Source organism: Coturnix japonica, chromosome 7 (genome assembly GCF_054131305.1).
Source record: "Coturnix japonica strain WE chromosome 7, WE-NBRP24, whole genome shotgun sequence".
Lineage (NCBI taxonomy): Eukaryota > Metazoa > Chordata > Aves > Galliformes > Phasianidae > Coturnix > Coturnix japonica.
Genome location: NC_140669.1, coordinates 8,507,820 through 8,528,649, shown reverse-complemented (window position 1 = coordinate 8,528,649; position 20,830 = coordinate 8,507,820). Strand labels below are relative to the sequence as shown.

Here is a 20,830-nt window from a genome sequence, read left to right as displayed (position 1 = left end):
TCTATTAGAATGGCTTAGAAACTAAACTAATGCTAGGCTACTTCTGCCACAGGACATTGTGATGGATACAAAGTGCTCTTAAAAATGCTTTAGCATATGACACCAAACAGGATTTTTAATACAAAAATGGTTTGTTCAGTTATTCATCAGACTATCACAAACAAATCCCAGAATTATCATAAACTAATTAACCCATGAAAACGTTCATGCAGTATAAGATTGGTAGACAGTACATCAGCAAAACAAACCAAGATGTCTGCCTCCTGCATCCTGCCTCACAAAGCAGCCTGCCCTCCCCAGCCTGCACCATTCAGTCACCAGTTCAGTACAGCAAACTTTGGAGAATCCTTATAAAATAAATAAATACATCAATAAAGACTTTGGAATTCAGTTAACCCACTTTTCTGCACTACACAGCCATCCTTACTGAAATAAAACACAGAATAATTGAAATGTTCTACAGCAGTTTTCAGCACTTTGCCTCTAAATCAGCTGACAAGGGAAGGGGTCACAGCTTCTCACAACTACAAAATAGAACAAAGTTGTGCCATTTTAAGAAAGCAAATATCGGTGTCTTATCCTAACGCTACAGAACAGACTCAAGAATGTCTGCATAAACAGCAAAATACAGAAAAAAACCACACATTTTAAACAGATTCCCCCTCCCCCCATCAAAAGTTGAAAAAAGAAAATACATATATATATATTGGGAAATAAATTACCACGGCTCATGTGGCTCATAGGAAGAATATAAGAAACATGAGAAAGCATAAAGTTTCACACAGCCATGAGAGCATGAAGGATTTCAGGGGTCTTTCAAAATCATAATTCATTTGCAAGCAAAATAATAAAGTTCTGAACAGGTTGAAATGACAAGTTCAGAATATGATTTCTACAGTCTGGCAATTTCTTTTATCTCCCCACCTTTTTTTTTTTTTTTTTTTTTTTTTCCCCTCATTACTGAAAAATGATCACTAATCAAGACAATGATTTGGGAAGATGAGAAATTAAACTACAGATAAATGCTAATGAGTATTTATGAGCCAAGCTCATGGCAGCTCTGCAGGCTTGCATGTATTGATTTACCACTGCTAGCTGCTTTAATCTGAAAGTAAGGCTGTATTTCTACACCCAGGCATAAATCTTGGCGAATTCCAGCCTCACCAATTTTGCAGAGCCTACACTAACAGCTTGAAAGAATAAAACTAAGAAGACATAAGAGAGCAGTTCTTGTTATTCATAATTTATAACTCCTTTCTCTTGCCTGTGCAAAGCAGTACAGATCAGGTTTGGAGCATAAATTAGTCTCTAGACTGTATACCCGAAGACTTTTTTTCCCCCTCTGTTTTAATTCCTCCTCCACCCAAGCAAGCCAAACTCACTCATTCCCAGCGTATAATGCATTGTCTTTTAATATGTTGGGGTGTTTTTTATGGTTTTTGTTGTTTGGTTTTTGGGTTTTTTTTCTAAGTATATTACTTTTTCATGTGGAAGGGAATGGCAAAGGGAAAATACCATTTAGCATCACTTCCCAATGCTTTCTTCCCGTTAGTCAGAACAGTATCAATCAAAAGGTGTTATTCCAGCTACAATTCAAGGCAGTATTAGAGAACCTGCTAACTAGATAGACAGATAGACACCTAATTAATGCTGCAAGCCTGTATATATGCAGAAGATGATTACTCTTTAATTTATTCTTGCCTATTAGTATTACATCTAGGAAAGGTCACTAAACAAATCTCATACCTTCCATGTAAATAAGCAATGCCCCAAAGAGTATGTAGGCCAAGACTTGAAAGCCATGAAAGTGGGGACTGCCAAAGCACAAGGGCACTTTCAGCCACATTTCATTTCCTATGCATTGACCAACTCATGAGCTCCAAACAACAAAAAACTTTCTCATGTATTACATAAATTACATACATATAAACATATAAGTGCATACTATATATATATATAGTACACCCACAATGCTTGTTGCATTTATCTCATAAGGAAGATGCTCGGTAACTGGAATAATGCCCATCATTAATATATTTTTTTAATACGTTCTGTTTTTAAAGTACTAAGATGACATAAAAACAGCAGCACAAACCAAGCTGCTGGATTAAAATACCTTCTAGACAAAGATATCTATCTCTTTGTGACTGCATCTTGCACTCATTTATCACCCAGTTTGGGGAAGTGCTGACTGCCCCTCTCCTTTCTGAAGTGCAGAAGAGGGAAAAAAACAAAACACTTCAACACATTCAAGTAACTTCTAGGCCCACTGAACTACATTTGAACAGTGCTTCTTTCATGAAATACTCGTAATAACATCCTGCTTTCAACAGCTATTCAATACTGGAATTAACACCTAATTATGAAGCAACTGTAAAATTAATATTAGAATCTGATCTCCCCTAATTTCTGGTAACTTTGTGTCAATCATGCTAAAATGGCACTAAATAGACAAATTATTCAAAATCTCTACTAGACCTTTCCAGAGGCCTTGCCCCCTTAATAGCACAGCATGTGGATTTGATCCCTACTTGAATATGATTCTCTACTCTCCAGTCCCAACTGTGCTGAATAGCAAACATCTCCATTTCAACTGGGAAAATGGATGGACTAAAGTAGCTTCCTCTGGTGGTCAAAATACTTCAGAAGGGCATTTAAGTGGCTGTACGTTATTGAGCGGAAACAGCAGCTCACATATTATTGATTATAGCTGCATGGCTCTGTGGAAAAGATGTCTGCAGTAGTATTAAGTGCTGAGACAGAGACACAAGAGTGTTATGCATTAAGAAAATTCTATGTGTCTGTTGCCAGATTTGAGATACATGAGCAATCACAAGTAGTAACACAAAATCTAACATGCAACCTTTGCAGCTTCCTCAGTTTCACACTGCTTCAGATAGACAGCCTTTGGAATGTTGACTGAAGCAAGCAGGAAGCAGAGTTTGATTTCTGCTGTTTTGCAAAGAAAATGGAATACTTATCTGGAAATCTGCTTTTGGTAGCTTAAAAATACCATTTTCTTTAACTGCACCATTAACCTGTTCTGAACCCATCACTGTAATAGCTAGCCAAGTACAACTGAAGTCTTCTAGAACAACCACACATTCAGCCTACTCTTACTTGCAAACTGCAGGGAGACGTACAGATGCAGTACACTCTGCATTACCAGATCATCATGTAGAATATGCCTCAGCTGGCTGAAACGAATGTGATACCCCAGACTCTTGTCTCCAGTGATTTTTTTTCATTTAATGACTATGTCAGACACCACCATGGAAGGTTAAATCAAATGTCCCACTTCAGCCAGTATGCACTGGGGAGTTCTTGAACGGATGGGCTGCTGAGGTTAATGCTTGCTGGGTAGGGAGAACTCAGCCAACACCTAGCTGTGCATGGGGTACTCCACACTGGGCCTGACTGGACTTAGAGGAAATTCCTATGGTGCAGTCAGCAATACCAACTGCAAGCTTGGATAGCAGAGTAAGACACAGATTCAGTGTTGCATAAAAGTTGCAGGAAGGGCAATTTCACAAACCCAGAACACCAAAAAACACATTCTCCTACAAAGCCAGGAAAAATCACCCAGCCAGTGCACCAGCACAAGCTAATGGACAGGCCCAAAGTCAGCATAACTCTGTAACATGCACATCATGACAACTTTCTAACACAGGACATCACAATAGTTCATATGGCATAGTCACAGTGCTTCTGGGCTTGGCCAGCCCACACAGATCCTCTTTCTTTTACATTTTGAGAGGATGAGATGACCATTCCTTTGCATGTAGGAGGAGAATGAACAATCTTTTTCTTGGAAGTGATAAAGTGCTATACAAACACATAACCTCTGCTTGAAGATGAATCTCAGTGATTACACTTCAGATTCTAAAATAGCTCATTCATTAATTTCACACAGAATTACCCGGGTTGGAAGGGACCTCAAGGATCATGTAGTTCCAACCCCCCTGCCTAGCAGGGTCACCAAACATACACGTTTCCTAATTGATTTATCTAAACATGATGTTTAAATCAATCCAAATAGAAATCTTATATTACTTTTGATGAAAATCACTCAAAAGCAGGAAAATGTAGTGGATCCTTCTCCTCCCCAGAAAGGGCTGAGAATGCTAAGAGGCAATGGCTTTATTCAGCGCCACAAATCCGCCCATTAGGAAAGAGTTAAAGAGTATCTAGGTCAGTTTACAGCCTTTCCTGTATGCCCTGGGCTGGCTGCGTGTCGGAAATGCTGTGTGGGAAGGCCAGGGAGATGAACTCACAGACCCAGAGTGACTCAGCCGAGAGAAATTTAATGATACTTTGTTTCTCTTCAATTATCTTTGGGATTAAAAGAATCCACACCCTCAACATGAAACCAAATCAGCGCAAAAGGAAGGAGCTACAAATGCACACATCTTTGAGTCAACAGGCAGGTTTTTTGGAAACAAATTAAATATTGCTATGAAAGGACCGAGAGACCCTGCCTGTAACATGCAACATGGTGTACATGGTACTGCATGTTGGAGAACTGCCTGCCTGCCAAAAAAGCAGGAGAGCCAAACACTGACCTTGGGGACAGGAGAGCAACTAGAGAGAAACAGCCCGACATTTCCTCATCCCTGCAGAAGCTGTGCTCAGCAGTTATCCAATGTCTCTGCCACAGTCATGGGCAGAAGACAACTACAAGGTCCTTACGAAGGCAGAAGACCCAAACACAAATCCAGCTAAATCCCTGAGGAACAGTTAATGTTCCAGCAAATTCTGTCCAGCTGAACAAAATGGAGGTCTGGAAAGGACACCAGTGAATAGAAAAAAACATTGCCCTCAGGAGTATCCCTTCTGGATTACAAGGCAAGATGACAACAATTCACTCTTTCCACTGCACTTAAAGATGCTTTCCTCCCCCTCCTTTCACTTAGGGAAGGACAAAGAAGGCAAGCCAACTACTGTAAGGAGAACAGCGCTACAACGCCCTCAGGGCACTGAGATGTCTTCTATCACAGGAACTCAATTTCCATCCAGAGAAACAGAAACTAATTTCTCCTTCTCCGTGCCAAAAAGAAAAGAATAATAATAATAATAATAATAATAATAATAAATTAACTAGGTGAGATCTTATACATACACAGCAGTGGATCCCTTTTTCAGAAGTGCTATTCATTTAAGCATCTTGGCTCACTACAATATATTTTGCTATATTCTGTTTTACTTCTGAGAAAATTACGTTGTGGGATTTAAAAAAATAATAATAAAGAAATCAGCATTATTTTCAATAATATATATTATATATATTCAGTAATATACCTATACTGGTCAGCAACCAGTTACCCTTTAAAGTAGCATCTTGCTTAGGTTTCAGCCACAACCATGTATTCCAAAGAGATTAATGGTGAGTGTGTGAAGGGGGGTTGGACCCAAATGAGTTCAAGTGGAGGACTCTGACTTGAGAATACAGATGTTATCACTCAATTGGTAAATTTTAAGTAGCATCTTCAATAGAAAAGACCAAAAATCCATCAAAATGAAACAGCAGTCCCATGTTCCATACTGATTTAGATCAACGGAGTCTGCATCACATCCTTGTTTCAATATGAAATGTAGTGACTAAATGGAAACTTAAGAGGAGAAAAACAGAATTTTTCCATTCTATCAAAAAAAGAATCAGACCCAAAAACTTTTGTTACTCTGACCATCTACCCAAGAATATCTTAACAGTTTGGGCCTGCAATCTACCAAAACCTACAAACTTGTTGCATCTTATCAATTCTACCCAATTCAGTTGTCCAGAACAGCAAGCCTGTGCTCCTTCGGCCACTACAGCGACCTCAGCTCAAGTGGTAGATGGGAAAGCGCTGATCAGTGAGAGATAGAGCTGACCCCTCTCCTGAGGTAGCCAGTTTCCCAAAATATTTCATACCATTTGTAAAAGCATAGAATTCAGAGCAAGTCTCCCACACTTTAAAGAGAACTAAGAAATATTTAACTGCATAAGCAATTAATGAAACAAGCAGAAAATGCCTTTATAATTTCTCATGAAACAAAGTAAGATGCAATTCACTTGGGAAGGAACAGAAGGGGACAGATGACTGTGTATTTTTATAAAGTCATAGCTCTGAATATTTGGAAGATGTTCAAAAAGAATTGATCCTCGTTTGCATAGTAAAGAGTACATTCCTGCTGTGTCCATGGTATGACGATAAATAGCTTTCACTGGCAGTCATGGCTAATGGCCTCTCTCATACTATGTACCTCTGTACTGCAGCAGAAAAGCCCTGTAAGCTGTGACTGTCACATGGAAAAGGGAACAAGGATGAATACTTTCCCTCTCAGTATTTGAGATATTAAAAATACAGCAAATAAATCTTTGGTAACAAATAAAAAAGCCTTAATAATAAAGTTTAGACAAAGCTGATTACCATTCTGCAACACAGCAAAACCAAGCATCAAACAAGAAGTGTTAAATACAAAATATCTGAGAAACAAAACACAGACAATTTACAAACACTCCTTTTCAGATCTACAAACAGAAACATTGAGAAGGAAACAGATGATGCCCTGTCAGTTCCTCAGGATACCCCACCAGGCTGATGCCCACAAGTCTGGCAGAGAAAGCCTCTTCTCTCCATCAAGCAGCTCTTCCATTGCTCAACCATATTATTCAGGGGAGGTTCCTGATCTAGGGTACTGTACAGCTACAGGTCAAACAAAGACAGGGGGGAAAAAAAGAACAAGCCAGAGAGCACAGAGTTTATCTGGCACATTGCAATTGCGTAGCTGAAAAGCTTGGCTTTCTGCTGTCAAACAAATACTAAGTCCAAGCTATGGAGTGCTAAGTGGTTTTAAATCCTAATACTGGCAGTGGGAGCTGTGGGCTCCTGCAGGTGCCTGGTGCTTTCTAGGATTTCGTCCTTGTGAACACAAACAGAAATTAAGCTCACCATTGTCTTAGAGGCACATGTGAGCTTTCTGTTCTCCATGAGGTTTGTTAACACTGAATGAAAGAAGCAAGAAACATCAGTTCTTTGGCAATTTCATATACAAGCTAAATAAATAAAGAAATAAGTACAACCGTGTACTGAAGTGCAAGATTCTGCTGGTTGGTTTCCAGACTCCAAAAGCTCTCAAGTTCTCATATCAGCAGCATCCCCAAAGGCAGAAGTGGCTTGGCACTTCTAAAGCTTAGGTCATTTTATTTCTGACATACAGGGTTTGCAAGTAAAATATTTCAGATTTCTCCAGTATTCATTTCTTTGTATGAAACAAGATCTTATATCTTCTGTTACCAGAACGCTTATTTCACTACTGCATTCACTCATGCACTACAGAAAAAAACACCTTATTAACTCTCCAGAACAACTGTTGGTGTTCTGATGGACTTCCCAAAGGTTGTCAGTGACTGCACCTGAAGCAAAAAGGTGCCCTGCGATTTGAAGTACTGATTATGTGCAAGGTACAAGAAAACCATGTTCTCCCAGTGAGAAACAGCCACCCACTATTGTGACCTATAAAGACAGCGTGTGCAACTGCACACAACACAGAGAAAAACAAATGCAGAATTTTGGGCTGATTTTTTTCTATGACAACAGCAGAAAATATAAATTAGTATATAAATGAATCAAATAATGTAATTATTATGTTAATAACCAAATCATTAAGTGAAATAAAGCACAATTTTTATCTTGGATTTCAGGGCAGCAAAGCAACAGATTACAAATTTTACCTCTTCTGGAAGTAGAAGAGAAGAGAAGAGAAGAGAAGAGAAGAGAAGAGAAGAGAAGAGAAGAGAAGAGAAGAGAAGAGAAGAGAAGAGAAGAGAAGAGAAGAGAAGAGAAGAGAAGAGAAGAGAAGAGAAGAGAAGAGAAGAGAAAGGATTTAAAATGAGTGAGAGAAGAAACAGAAATTGAAGGGTAGAACAGCAGCATGAATTCGAGCACACATCTCCTAAAATTAGTTCTGTTAATGATTAACTCAGCCCACACAGGTTACTTCAAGTGGAATATTTGTACTAGGAGCAGTGTCAAAACAGACCCCAAATCAAAGTCTTCTCTTTGTGTGCCCTCATTGGTGCCTCTTCCTCCATTTCCACATATCACAACAGTATCAACATCCAACTTAAAATCTGACTCTTTTCCCAGTTTCTGCACATCTCTCCACAAAGATTACAAACCTAACAGGAAAATTTTGTTTTCCAGTTTGAGCCTTGGGGAAGGCACCGATCAAACTGAACTGAGGCAACGGACATTTGTTGGTTGTGAAAACAAGGACAGAATTTTGGAAGACGTGGGAAAACAACTGAGGATCTGGGTCTGACATTTTGGCATGTTTGTTCATCTTCGTCGGTTTGTTTGTTTTCAGGGTAAACACTGATTTCCTCAGTTAAAAGTTTTGTTGGATGTAGCAGATCTGAACGAACTTGTTTATCTACCTCCACTACTGCTTTCATTCCATCGGTAAAATACAGATGTTCATTATCTGCATTTCATGCAATCTGAGAGTGTTACTTTTTGAATCCTAAATGCAGCTTGGCACCAACATGAGGGGGAAAGCAGTTGAAATGTTAGGAAAAAAAAAAAAGGCTGGTCTTATAATGTGTCAGCCTCAGCTGGCTCATTTTTTCCTTTCAAGGAGTTAACATTACGTAATAAAAGGAATCTTCAGCAAGCAGCCAAATTTCACGAGATTTCTAAGTTATATGAAACTGCATGAGATATGAGACATCAGGAACGAGAACTGGTTTGTAAATACAAATTGTGCTTTCAGCTCCCCATGCTACTCCAAGGAAAAGGAAAGCTTCATGTCAGCATTCTGGAGCAGAATGAACCCAGGCTGTAGGCTGAGAGAGACTCCCGCCTCAGTCATTAGTGAGATACAGTGTTTGGCATCCATCTGATGTGACCCACCAAAGAACACACTAGTGCTTGTTAACACTTCCAGTTGTCCACCGAAATTAAGCAACCCCCCTTGGAAACATTCTTGAATTACTGGTTATTCTGATGAACAACTGTGGTGCTATCACCTCCCATCTGAGATGGGCCCCTGCCACAGGGGGGGAACTGGGACTGGGACCCTGATCAAAGGCATTCCAGCAGCTGCCACAGAGGTTTTTTTTTTCCTGCGGCTGTGTGATAGTGAACAAGGGTCGCATCTCTGTAGAGCAAATACCTGCAGACTTGCAAATGCTTACGCATTTTACAGGCTCTATGCAACAAAATCAGCTTTTTGTTTCCCAGCTAGAGATCTTCCATGGTGGTAACTTTTGCAGATCTGTTTTCCTATTGCTCCTTTTACAAGCAGCTGTGGCTGAAGCATTCCTTCCCCTCCCCTCGCCCCCACTTCCTAGAGGAAATTCCATGGGATCACCTCCTCTCTGGCCCCATGCTGCAACCAAGCTCTGAGCTCCGGGGGGAGATGGGCTTGTGCAATCGCTGGGTCCCTGCCTCTGTGGCTGGAGGACAGCTCTGCACTCAGAGCCACTCCTTGCATTTAGGAGGTGCAGAGGGGAACAGCTGCTCGCTGCTCAGCTATTGGCACTGCATGCAATGCTGTGTTAGAAAAAAACTTTAATCTCTGCCTAAACTTCAAGTTTGGTCATAAAAAGTAAAGAGAAAATTAAAGCTATCACATTTCTTTGGAATTCAAGAGCTCTCGAGAGATTTTCTGCATCCAGAGGGTAGGACGTGAAAGATAACTTGGTTTTTTTCCCCTCAGTCCCCCACAAATGAGATTACTCATGATGATAATCTAGAAGGTATTATTGTTCTGGAAAAAAATAAAATAAAAAAAATGGCCCACCCTGGAACTCCTCGGAGAGGATTTCAGCACGGGCTTCATTTCATTGTGAATACAAAGCTGGCTGATTTTTAGTTCTGTCTCATTAAAGGGCAAATTCAGGGGAAGACAGAAAAACAGAGATTCTTTGCATCAAGCCATCCTGGCTGCTTTGTAACATGACTGCTGAAGGCAATTGTTGAAAAGTGGAGGAAATCACTACACCCACCCACCATCACCTCAGCAGCCAGGCACAGCTCCCACGGCACAGCACACCAATGCCTCACCCCTGGCTGTAGAAGCCAGGCCCTGACAGCACTGAGCTCTGCAGACTCTACATCACAACTTGCAGATAAAGGAGGCAAAACCAATACTATTTCATCTCTGCAACAGGAAGGGGATACTTCCTTTTGACACCAACCTATTAAAAGCTCATCAGCTGAGCATCTGCACCCACGCGGCAGATGGCAGCGTCACAGATCTCCTGCCCTGCTGAGGGCTGGGCAACGCACCTCTGCCATCCCCCACAATAGGACTGCTCCAAAGAGCAAAACTAGTTGAAAAATAACAATTCAAGGAATTCTGCTGCAGTCTGCATGTCCTGAGCAAAGCCCAAATCATGTCACAGCCCTTGAAAACGGAATAAAGCAAATGACGATGCTTTTAGCTCACAGCTCAGAGCCAAATGTTTATGGATCATATGCTGCTGAGTTGCTAAAGAATTCACCTCCTCCTACAAAAGATATTCTGTAAACTGGGTGTTATTTATTCAGAGATGCATGCAATAATACTACTTAAAATATTAAAGCATCCATAAAGCTGTAAAGGAACTCATCTGCAGGGGACTTCTTTTCACTCAAAGAAAGTAAGGACAGGCTTCTCTTCCAGTATAAGCGGTGCTAAAACTGATCTCTGAAGGAACTGTATTGGGGACAGATATATCACAATTATATGACATGAAATATTGTTTCACATAACTACGAACGCAATAATTCACTGCAACTGACAGACAACTCATGAATGAAAAATGCAAGGAAAAAAAAAAAGGAATATAGGAGAAAAGAACTAAGAGAGAGTGCTTTCAGAAATTGAGAGGTTGGGTGTGAAATCTTCAAGTCAGCATCTCCTGCCCTGCACCACCTCTCTAAAGGAGTCACAATCATGTGTTACAGACCTCTCAGACCATGAATGGAGCAGCAGCCACCTGCCAAGACCTCTCCCTTAAAGGAGTTAAACACACAAGATGGTTGGATTGCTTCCTAAAGCCCAGACCTGCCTGATTTCTAATGAGATATGCTGAGTAAAATTAGTCGATTTCTTGCTCTTATCTGACTGCAGTAATGACAACTCCCAGCAACAGTAGATGTTGAGCTCCAGTTCACAACTTCTCAGCACTGAACATGTTTGAAGGAGATGGGAAATGGCAGTGCAGGGAGAGGTTCACAACTACATGAGAAGCATGGAATGTGGAAATGTTAATACACTAATGGCCATCACATGACTTGACTTATATATTTTATTAAGAAAAAGGAATTGAAGCAATTAGATGCCCTCGCCCTCAAACAGGGAAACACTGGAGCATGCAACTATTGGAAAAAAAAAATAATAAAAAGAAAGAAAGTTCCCATGCTGTGGAAACACTACTGGATAGCACATGTGACTCAAAAGCTTCACAAGGGCCGGCAGCCTGCCATTTGTTCTATTTGTACCCATGTTCATTATGCTGAATATTTAGGAAAGAGTCCTTAAATGCTCTCTTAGCTAGATATATGATTTTCCAGTGCGCACAAAGGCAGCCACCACAAGGATCTGGTTTTACATTCTGACTGCCCAGGCACAGACCAATTGAAACCAGATTTCAAATATATATAGAGATGACAAACAGCTCAGTAGAAGCAACAGAGAACAAACAAATCACCTGAAAAGGAGCAGCCCAGAGGCTGAGGCAGCTCAATGATTTACACTGAACTGAACTGGTGGAACCTGGGCTGAAACTCAGAGCTTGAAATCTCACCCTGGGACTGGGGGTTGTCTGAGGAAGGAAGCTGTGCTGCATCATGTGATGTAACCTTACGAATGGCACAAAAGGAGGTGTCTGATGACATGAAGCACTACAGAGATGTTATGCTGCAGGCCAATAAGTAAATCATAAGGAAGAAAGTGGAAAGCCCCCATGGCTTTGGAACCATGCAGCTTGGGCATAAAGGTCATAAACAGCAAAGCAAACTGCTTGCAGTCTGGAAAGCACCTAGAAAACATGCCAGAGCCAGCTACAGGTTTCTGGGCAGGCCTCCTAAAACCCAGTCACTAAAGTCCCTCATCACAAAAGCATTCTCAATGACTTCAGTGAAGTAAACCAAATGTATTTTCTCTCTCTCTCCTTCTTTTTTTGTTTGTTAGTTTTAAACAGACTCAGATATTAAATAAGCTACAAGAAGTGACTGTGCCATAGTTGATGAGTATGAACATATAAGTTATATAAGTAAAGCCTAAATAATGAACTTAAATAAAAATAATTCAGACAGCAGATGGCCAAGGTGCATCACACAGGTACTGCCCACTGCCCCACAGCAAGGGAGCACTGCTCCGTCAGCCCTGTGAAAGCAGAGGGGCAGGGCAGGACTCAGCACAGACCCTGCTGTCTGAGAAAAGAAACTGCACTGCAGAGTTGGGTGGGGAGAAGGAAGCAGAGCAAGAGGATGCTGAAATCGCTCCGCACCCACAGCCACTGCTCAGGTCAGGCAGGCTTCCCCTGCAGGCTGCTACTCCCTTCTCTCCTTCCTCTGCTCTCATCCTATTCAGCCAACCTTTCCCATCTAGCCTCCCACAGAGGAGACACATCTGTGGGCCACTGAGCTGCTTGCTTTGCCTATCCTCACGTTGCCAATGGTGAGCACCCACAGATGGGGTGACTCAGGCATTGTCCCCTCATAATCAGGGCTGTTGTGACATTCCTTCAGCAAACACAACACCTATCTTATTCTGCTCCTGGCATGACTGCTATGAAGAAATGTGTTTTTACCATGCAGAACAGGAGCAGCAGGCTTGAGACCGAATGCACTATTCAGAAACGTGGCAGCTTCATTGCCCACACAAAGCAATTATGCTGCCTGGAGACAGTTGAGCTCCCAGGTAAGTCTTTACTGCAACATCATAGGATGGTCTTTGAGCCTTGGAAAAGAGGAGAAAGCTTCACCTTACAGCACCAAAAAGAACCACCCAGGTGCAAGCAGCAAGCAGACTTGCAGGTAGGCCTCAGCAAAGTACTGCTCTGTGCTTTTTTAACTGCAACCATGAACACTGCACAGCTGCACTACAACAGGAAAGCAGGCCCAATGCTTCTCTAATTTGATAAGAGGTTTCTCTAGTGATTCACCAAAAATAATTACCTCAAATATAAACATGGCCAAAATTAGCATTGCTAGCTGTAGTGGGCAGGAACTACAGCAAATGTATTGACTCAAGGAAATCGGAGTCTGCGGATATGTCTACATTGAATTCCAGGTGATTTTACTGAACGTCTGCAATAACCATCACTGCAAATAACTTTTCAGTGCAGTGCATGACACAAGTCCATGATGATGAGAGGGAAAATCTGTGCAGATCTGGCATTTGTAGTGACAATGACGTTCTTCAACCATTATTTCCTCAGCCCACAGGTGTTTTTCCATCTTGTTTGACAACAAGACAGAAAGCAAAGCCAGGGAATTTTTTTCTGTACATCCACTGACAGCTGCTGCAGCCAGCCAGACAAACAGCCTACACTGCCTTGCGCAGAGAAGCTCCAACCACTCCCCACAGTTAGCTCAGCATCTAGGTGGGTGCTCTCTTAGGGCACCACAGTCCCAACCATATGGGGAAAACGAGCTAAAATTACCCTACAGCCTCCCAATAAAGCCTTAGGCATTTGGAAAGAGGTAAAGAATATGTTTCAGAGACCTGGAGTAAACAGCAGTTTCTTCACTGACCTGTGTCCATGGTTATGTTCTCCACCTATTTTTTAATACTACCTCAGTTTAAGTAAGTAAAGCAAGCAATCAGTTTTGCTTTCTCACTGTTATCTGATAGTTCAGTACTCCATATTTTTTCAGAAGACATTGCACAGAAATACACAAAACTAAACTGAAAAGGTTATTTAACAAACAAAAAGTAAATTAATGCACTTCACAAATATTTTTCAAGTAATTATTAATTTTAAAAACCTCAACCTTTTCCTTTCCTTTATATGAATAACTTGGTATTAATTCAAAAAAAAAAAAAAAAAAGAAAAAGAAAAAAGAAAAATGTTTTATAAATAACAGAATCTATTTCCAACACCACAGAACATATCTGCATCTCTCTTCAATGATATGCATTGAAAAGATTATTTACTTCATGAAGTTTTCAAAAATTATAAGCATCTGAAGAAGAAAGGTCATTCTGGTGAGGATGCTGAATAGTGCCAGGTGCACTTTCAGGAATCGCTGTGACCTCTGTGCCCTGGAGGCTTAGGTTTGCAGGAAGGAACAATTTTGCATCTGAAACTTTCCACAGTCTAAAAAAGCAGTGAGTTTCTGTGAAGAGAGAGAGCAGTCACTTCTGTCTTACTGAAACACCCATCCAATTGCTAAGGGGCTCTGCTGGCAGAGGAGTGCCAGGCTCTCAATAGGTTACCCAAATTTTTGTGAGGTGTTCTAAGCCTAAATGTCAGGATATCTCACTTGGTTCCTCAGCAGAAATGGAGAATGTTGCTACCTTGTAATGACCTTCAGAGTGCTTAAATTCACTTCAGAATTCATTTTGTAACAGTGACATCTCCTAGGTGCCTTCAGAGAGAGATTCAGGAGTAACCACCGTGCAACAGTAGTTACTGAGAATCTCTGGTGCAAAATAACTTCCTAACTCTGCCCTGAGTGCACAAACTAAAGCTTTTTCATCATTTCAAGAGATGAAAACTGGGAGGGGAAAATCCACTTCTTATTAAAAAAAAAAAAAAAGAGCAGACAAAAACATTTATAACAAACTAAAATTCAAGTGACAAGAGGCCATCCTCAAATGGGAAGCTGTAAAAATGTGTGCTTTATCAACAAATCCTTTCAAAGTTGGCTAAATTATGGATAATACAGATTGCATTTACTGTCCACAAAATGACCAAATGGTAATATTTTTAAGGCATAATAGCAAGTTGTCTTTATTATAATACTAGGATCATTGATGTAACCACTACCCTGAAAGTCCAAGTTTTGTTTGAAAAAAGAAAGAAATTATTATCTATAAGTCATATGACAGATTTTTTGCAATGTGAAAGACCAAATGCATCTCATGTAAGCTGGGATCCAAGACTTGCAGGTTTCCCTGGCTATTTTGCTAACTTGTATTGTGATCTTAAGCACACGCTTTTACACATCATAGTACCTTATCTGCTAGACAGAAAACAGTATCACTTAGAGTTTCAGACTGTGCTGTTATATACAAATCCCAAAGATTCCTCATTCACTTAGAATGGATCTGGGTGTTTACTTAACTGTACTACACAAATATCGATTTCAAAATGATCCAGAAAGTGCACTATGTGTTTCAGAATTGCTAAGTGCTCTAAAAAGTCAGTAAAACATTTAGGATGATTTTAAACACTATATACACAACGTAACTGCACACAGTCTTCAGACATCTGGCCAACATTTAAAAGTAACTCAAAGGCAGGTGCTGCTGTAAAGATGAAGAAACAAACCCAAAATCTCACACAAGCAAAAATCTCATGTTTACAACATTGCCTAAAAACCTCCTCCTAAGACAAGTCTCCCTGGATCTCCAGGGACCAGAAAGTATTCTCGTCCGGACCCACTTTCAAAATCATAAATGTACTTGCACAGTAATGTACAGCCAACGTAAATTAGCCTGAAACTTGGATAAGCTTTCAAACACACATTAAAATTTACTGTGATACGAACAATTGCTCGAGGAGTTTATAACAACAGATTATGCTAGCAGTGAACAGTGGAGAATTTCTATTGCAAGTTCTTAATAGCAGGTTTCACGCTCAGGTGTTAATTTTCTTTTATCTGCCATATCAACAGCATCAGCCAGCAGTTTGGGTGACCACAACTTTTGCTCAAGCAATAAAGTGCTTCTGTTCACCATCGCACTTAAACATCTTTTGCTTCTCCAAACTGCCCAAACCATTTTTTTCCTACTAATTTCCCTGGGAGCTGAAACTTGCCATCATTCTACAGGATGTGGAGTTTTATTAACAAAAATAATAATAAAACAGTTTTTTCTCCTCTTATAATCCAAACACTCATTCAGCATACCTACTACAAACTTACAAGGTATGATTTTGTAATCTGTATTTAAGTATAGTACTTACGGTTGGCATAATTTTACCAGGTCCTGATCAGTGGTGTTTGGAGGCAGTGCTCTGATGTAAAGGTTTGTTTTACTTAATTGATCCCATCCTGAGTTGCTGCTGCTACTACTGTTGTTATTACTGCTGGTGGTGCTGGGACTAGGAGGAGCCATTGGGTGGGCTGGTACAATGGACTGCTGTAAAGGAAAAAGGGCGTTAGAGTGAACTGCAGACAGCAATCGCAGCATGCACATTATCTCAGTTTACAGCAGCCTGGTCGCCCTTTGGAGCACTGTGCTACAGCTGCAGTAGTCACTCCTGCATTCTAAACCCACTTTCACACCAGGTTTGGGACAGATCTATGGGCATGTCCGACATAACCAGCTCTCAGCTGAAGCATGCTCAGTGCACGACACAGATTTAAGTTACATGTAAGCTCTACAGAATGTTACTCATAGGATTTTATTTTTGTTGTGGCATCTGATGTGAAAATGAAAAGAGGCTGTTCTAACAGGTACATAATAAATTTATTTCCTTCAGACTGTTCCACATCGTAAAGGGTTACTGTGGTAGATGTGAAGATTACAGTATTTCCTTCATCTATTCAGAAATATAAAAACAATAGGAAACCTCTTTTGTCCCTCTGCTGCCTTTTAGTACTTCACATCACACAATTTTATTTAAGATAGAGAGAGAGCACAGACAGCTTAAGGTGTAGATTTTCATTGTGTTTCTCTGCAGAATCACTGCCATTGATGTCAGTAGTTGTGAGTTATTTCAAGAATCTCAAGAAAAAGACCATATAATTGCAAACAAAGTTTCAGGAGATAAGCACATAAATAATTCACATAGTTCTCAGGATATCTAATGTAGTTGTTCTTAAAATCAGACCGCAGCGGAACTTAAAAATGCCTACATGGAAATCAGCAGAAGAACAGTCTTTATCCTTTCTTTAAGCAACAGTAAGGAAGTCATGGTACAAGAAGTACTAAAACCAGGTATACGGGGTTGTAAGAGAGAAACACTGGAACAATAGAGCTCGGGCTGCAGGTAAGTCTCATACACAAGGTCCTCACTGACAAAAAAGGATCCACTGCATGCAGCCCCTTCCTACAAATGTCTGATCCTCCATGGCTCAGACAGCTCAGAGCAAAGAACTTCCTTACAAGCTGCAGATGTGATGCAGATGGGGAGAAAAGAAAAAAAAATAATTAAAAAAAAGAGGAATACAAATTGAAACACAAGTGTGTAAGTGCCCCTGTGCCACCCTCTTCTGTGGATGCACACAAGCACTTGCGTGGCCATAACCTGAACCAGAGAATTATCACCCTGCTCTGGCTGACTGCAGCAGGTAGGTGCAGCTCAGGCTGCCCCAGGCAGGGAGCCATCATGCATGTGCACAGGAGGGGCTGCAGCTCACCTCAGTTCCGAGGGCTGAAGGTACTACAGCCTCAGCACACAAAAGTGAAACCATTTGGGAGATAACCTTGGGAAATCAGAATGAAATTGGGAGTGGAAGCAAAGCAGAGAATCCTTCGATCAGATATTTCGGGTTAATTACGTGTTTCTTATTCATGTTTCCCTGGGAAGGTTTTGAAATCTTCTCATTCAGTGCATTGCAAATCTTATTATGCAGCAATAATAGCCTGTAACAGCAAACTGCAACTCACGCTCAATACAAAATCAACACTGATATGGAGAAATGATGTTGTTACCTAATGGAACTGAGCTAAAAATGAAGAAAAAGAATGAAGTACATTCACAATCATTTAAAATCTCAAAACTGAATGTCAGTATTCCACTGCCACTGAGCTGTTTTGTGTGGTTCTTGCTTTCGTTGTTGCTTTGTGGTGTGTTTTGGGTGCTGGGTTTTGTTTTTTTTTTTTTGTTGTTGTTTGTTTTTTTTTTTTTAAATGAAGGGTTTTAGGAAAACAATTATCATTCAAAAGATCTACACTGCAAGCTGAAAAGCTGATATGGAATTTCTTCCAGGCTCAATTTAAAATGGGAAAAAGATAAAACCCTCCCTCCAAGTTTGTAATGGAAACACTGACGGATACTAACTACAGCGGCACGAGTCAGGCCATCAGAGTGCCCTGCTTCCCGTAACACCAGGCAATTACTTGCTGTGTTGAAGCAATGCAGAATGACAGAGCAGAGACATGGTGTGGTGCCGCTGCTCCTGCAGCTCACACAGGCACACAGCACCCTGTGCCACGGCTTGCCACACACACCACCCCACACACACCCCTATACACAGCTCCCAGACAAGCAAGCACACACGGATCAGTCACAATGCTGACCGCTAATCACTACCGGAGCCTCCATTCTGTTCTGCAGCACCTTCAGTTTGGTTTTCACTTCTTGCCCTTTGAGGCTTTAGTTTGCTCTACTGTGGAGCTGCAGTACAGCGCTGTCCCCAGCCTGCCAAAAGCAAGAGAGGAAAGCCAGCGTGCATGTGTGCAGACAGCAGCAATCCTAAGTCTCTCTTCCTGCAAGATATAAACACTGTGTTCTGAGAAACTTAAACTTCTGTTTAAGCACGAAGATGCTCTATGCTAGTGGTTAGATCCAAACACCACGGGAATGTAAATGTGATTAGCTGTCTTCCGAAGTTTGCAGACAGAAGGTTTCTGACTGCTTCCACACAAACCCATACCTTCACTAGCCCTAAAAACACAGATGCTTGGCACACCTTTGCAGCTTGCAGAATGCTGCAGCCCAGCAAACAGACAGGTACCAAAGGGCCAGCAACTCCTGAAAGCCACAAAGCTTATACATGCTTTTTATGCAGAAGCTTCATCTTAAAATCCAAATCATTGTTTCTACTCTGTTCCTGAAGAACACCCTGACAGCCAGAGGCCCCTCTCGGTTTGGGGCAGTTTGTGTCTCCCCACCCAGCTGCAGTGAGGCTCACTGTGCCAGCAGAGCAGCTCTGCAGGCGCGGTTGCATCACCTCCCAATGGCACAAGCTGAGCTCGATAAAGCTCGCCTCCTCCACCACAGCTGCATCCCCGCCTGGTCTGGTGCCAGCGCAGCGATGTCAGTGAGGATGCATGACTTTTTTCCACACCCCTGGCTAATACAGCACTCGCTGGCAAGATGTTCTGCTGCGGAGACCTGGCCAAGGGTTGGGGTTGTTTGTTTGGAAATAGCTTTCATGAATACTGACTGAGAGCTTTGCAAAACTGAGTTTGGGCTTTGTAAAAGTTTGCTGTACAAACTGTAGCCCGCTGCTAGTTTCTAACTAAAACGATTCTTTAAGATTTTATCACATGGGCTTCACAACAGCTTGCAATAATGTAACATAAGCAAAAACATTGTTTTTAATTGTTCACTGCATCTTAAAATACTGGACAGGAACAGAGGCGGAAGAAGAGTATCAGTCCTTTTTCCTAGTGACAACATTCCTTCTCGTAACAAACAAACTCACCATGCTGGTTTCCCGTTTCTTCCTCAAGTTCATTTCCAAGGGCAGCCAGGCCATTCTCTCTCCAGTGCAGCATCCTTCCCACCACCCTCCCCCAAAACCAAAGTGAAACGCCCATTGCAGTGTGAGTTCCCCCAGCCCCAGCCATCAGGACCAGCTGCCACCACCACCCCAGCCCCACTGCAGTGGCTGTACCCTGCGGGCACGGGTGGGAAGGGAAATGTTCGCTCCCTGGGGAGGGCCCCCGCTTGAATGGCAGCTGCCTGCTTCTCTGTGCAGAGAAACAAAATGGGAATGATCAGAAGACACTGTAGAAAACCAGCTGTAGAATATACTCATCTTCATATGAGCCATTCCTGTCTTTCTTATAAACCGTTCTGTGCTTAAGGACTGGAAATGAGTCAGAGCAGGATTTCATCCACCAACAAGAAGAATCTTCTTATTGTCAACAGGAAAAACAAACATAAAAAAAAAAAAACAAAACACCCAACCCAAACAAAGAGGAACAACCCTGAGAAATTCCTTGGACCTACAAACTGCGCGATGCTGATCCCTGCAGCTTTCAGACTACAAAAGTTGAAGGAAACCCTAACAAGTAGAAGATACGGACCCAGATAACCACTGTTCCACAACAGAGCACAGTTATTATGGTAGCAATCCTTTTAATTCCGTATCTCGGTGTTATAAGAGCACATATATGGAGTTATATAACATGCTAGCATTTAATTACAAGTTCCTTTGCACAGTGAAAATTCCTGATGGGAAAAATACCATGACTTACCAACAGAGCTAGTTCTCACACATCGACTCTAACTCAAACCATAAATTACAGCTTGCATTAACCACCCAATTTAGCCTGAACTTTGACTTGGATCACCTCGTAGTTTCAAAACCTCGCTACTGGTGTTTGCCCAGCGTTGTTCTGGTGACTGCACCTCAAGTACCTACTCACCCACCCCAAGTACCTGCTCTCCCTGCCCTGCTATGCTTAGCCTCCCTCGTTTCATTAACCAGTATTTCGAAACAGCACCTTCAGTAATTGGCATTGATTTAAATTCACTTTAAATTGTTGCGGATGTGTGCAATGGTCATATAAATTACTAAAGGACACAAATATGGAAAAAATATGGCTAAAAATTAAGCTAGGAGGTGAATGTATTGATTTATGAACTTCATATGTACGAGGAACGCCTAGGCTCAGTAAGACAGAAGATATCATGTGGTAAAGAAAAACACTGTCGCACTTAACCATCTTAAGAAATAGGAGGTTGTCTGGAATGAAACAATGTCCTGAACTGCAAGAAGAAATCCAA

The 20,830-nt window shown here is 41.3% G+C and overlaps 1 protein-coding gene across 6 annotated transcripts in view; it reads right to left on the bottom strand.

Moving 5' to 3' along the window:
• The window catches only part of RBMS1 (RNA binding motif single stranded interacting protein 1), a 137,098-nt gene that overhangs the window by 46,413 nt on the left and 69,855 nt on the right, over nt 1-20,830 (bottom strand). For 4 of the 6 annotated variants that reach the window (XM_015869076.3, XM_015869077.3, XM_015869078.3 and 1 more), the window contains exon 2: nt 16,109-16,284. The exons of the other annotated variants lie outside the window; for them this stretch is intronic. In XM_015869076.3, the coding sequence (XP_015724562.1) occupies nt 16,109-16,284 (176 nt within the window). The remainder of the gene's footprint in view (nt 1-16,108; nt 16,285-20,830) is intronic. 6 annotated transcript variants of the gene reach the window in all.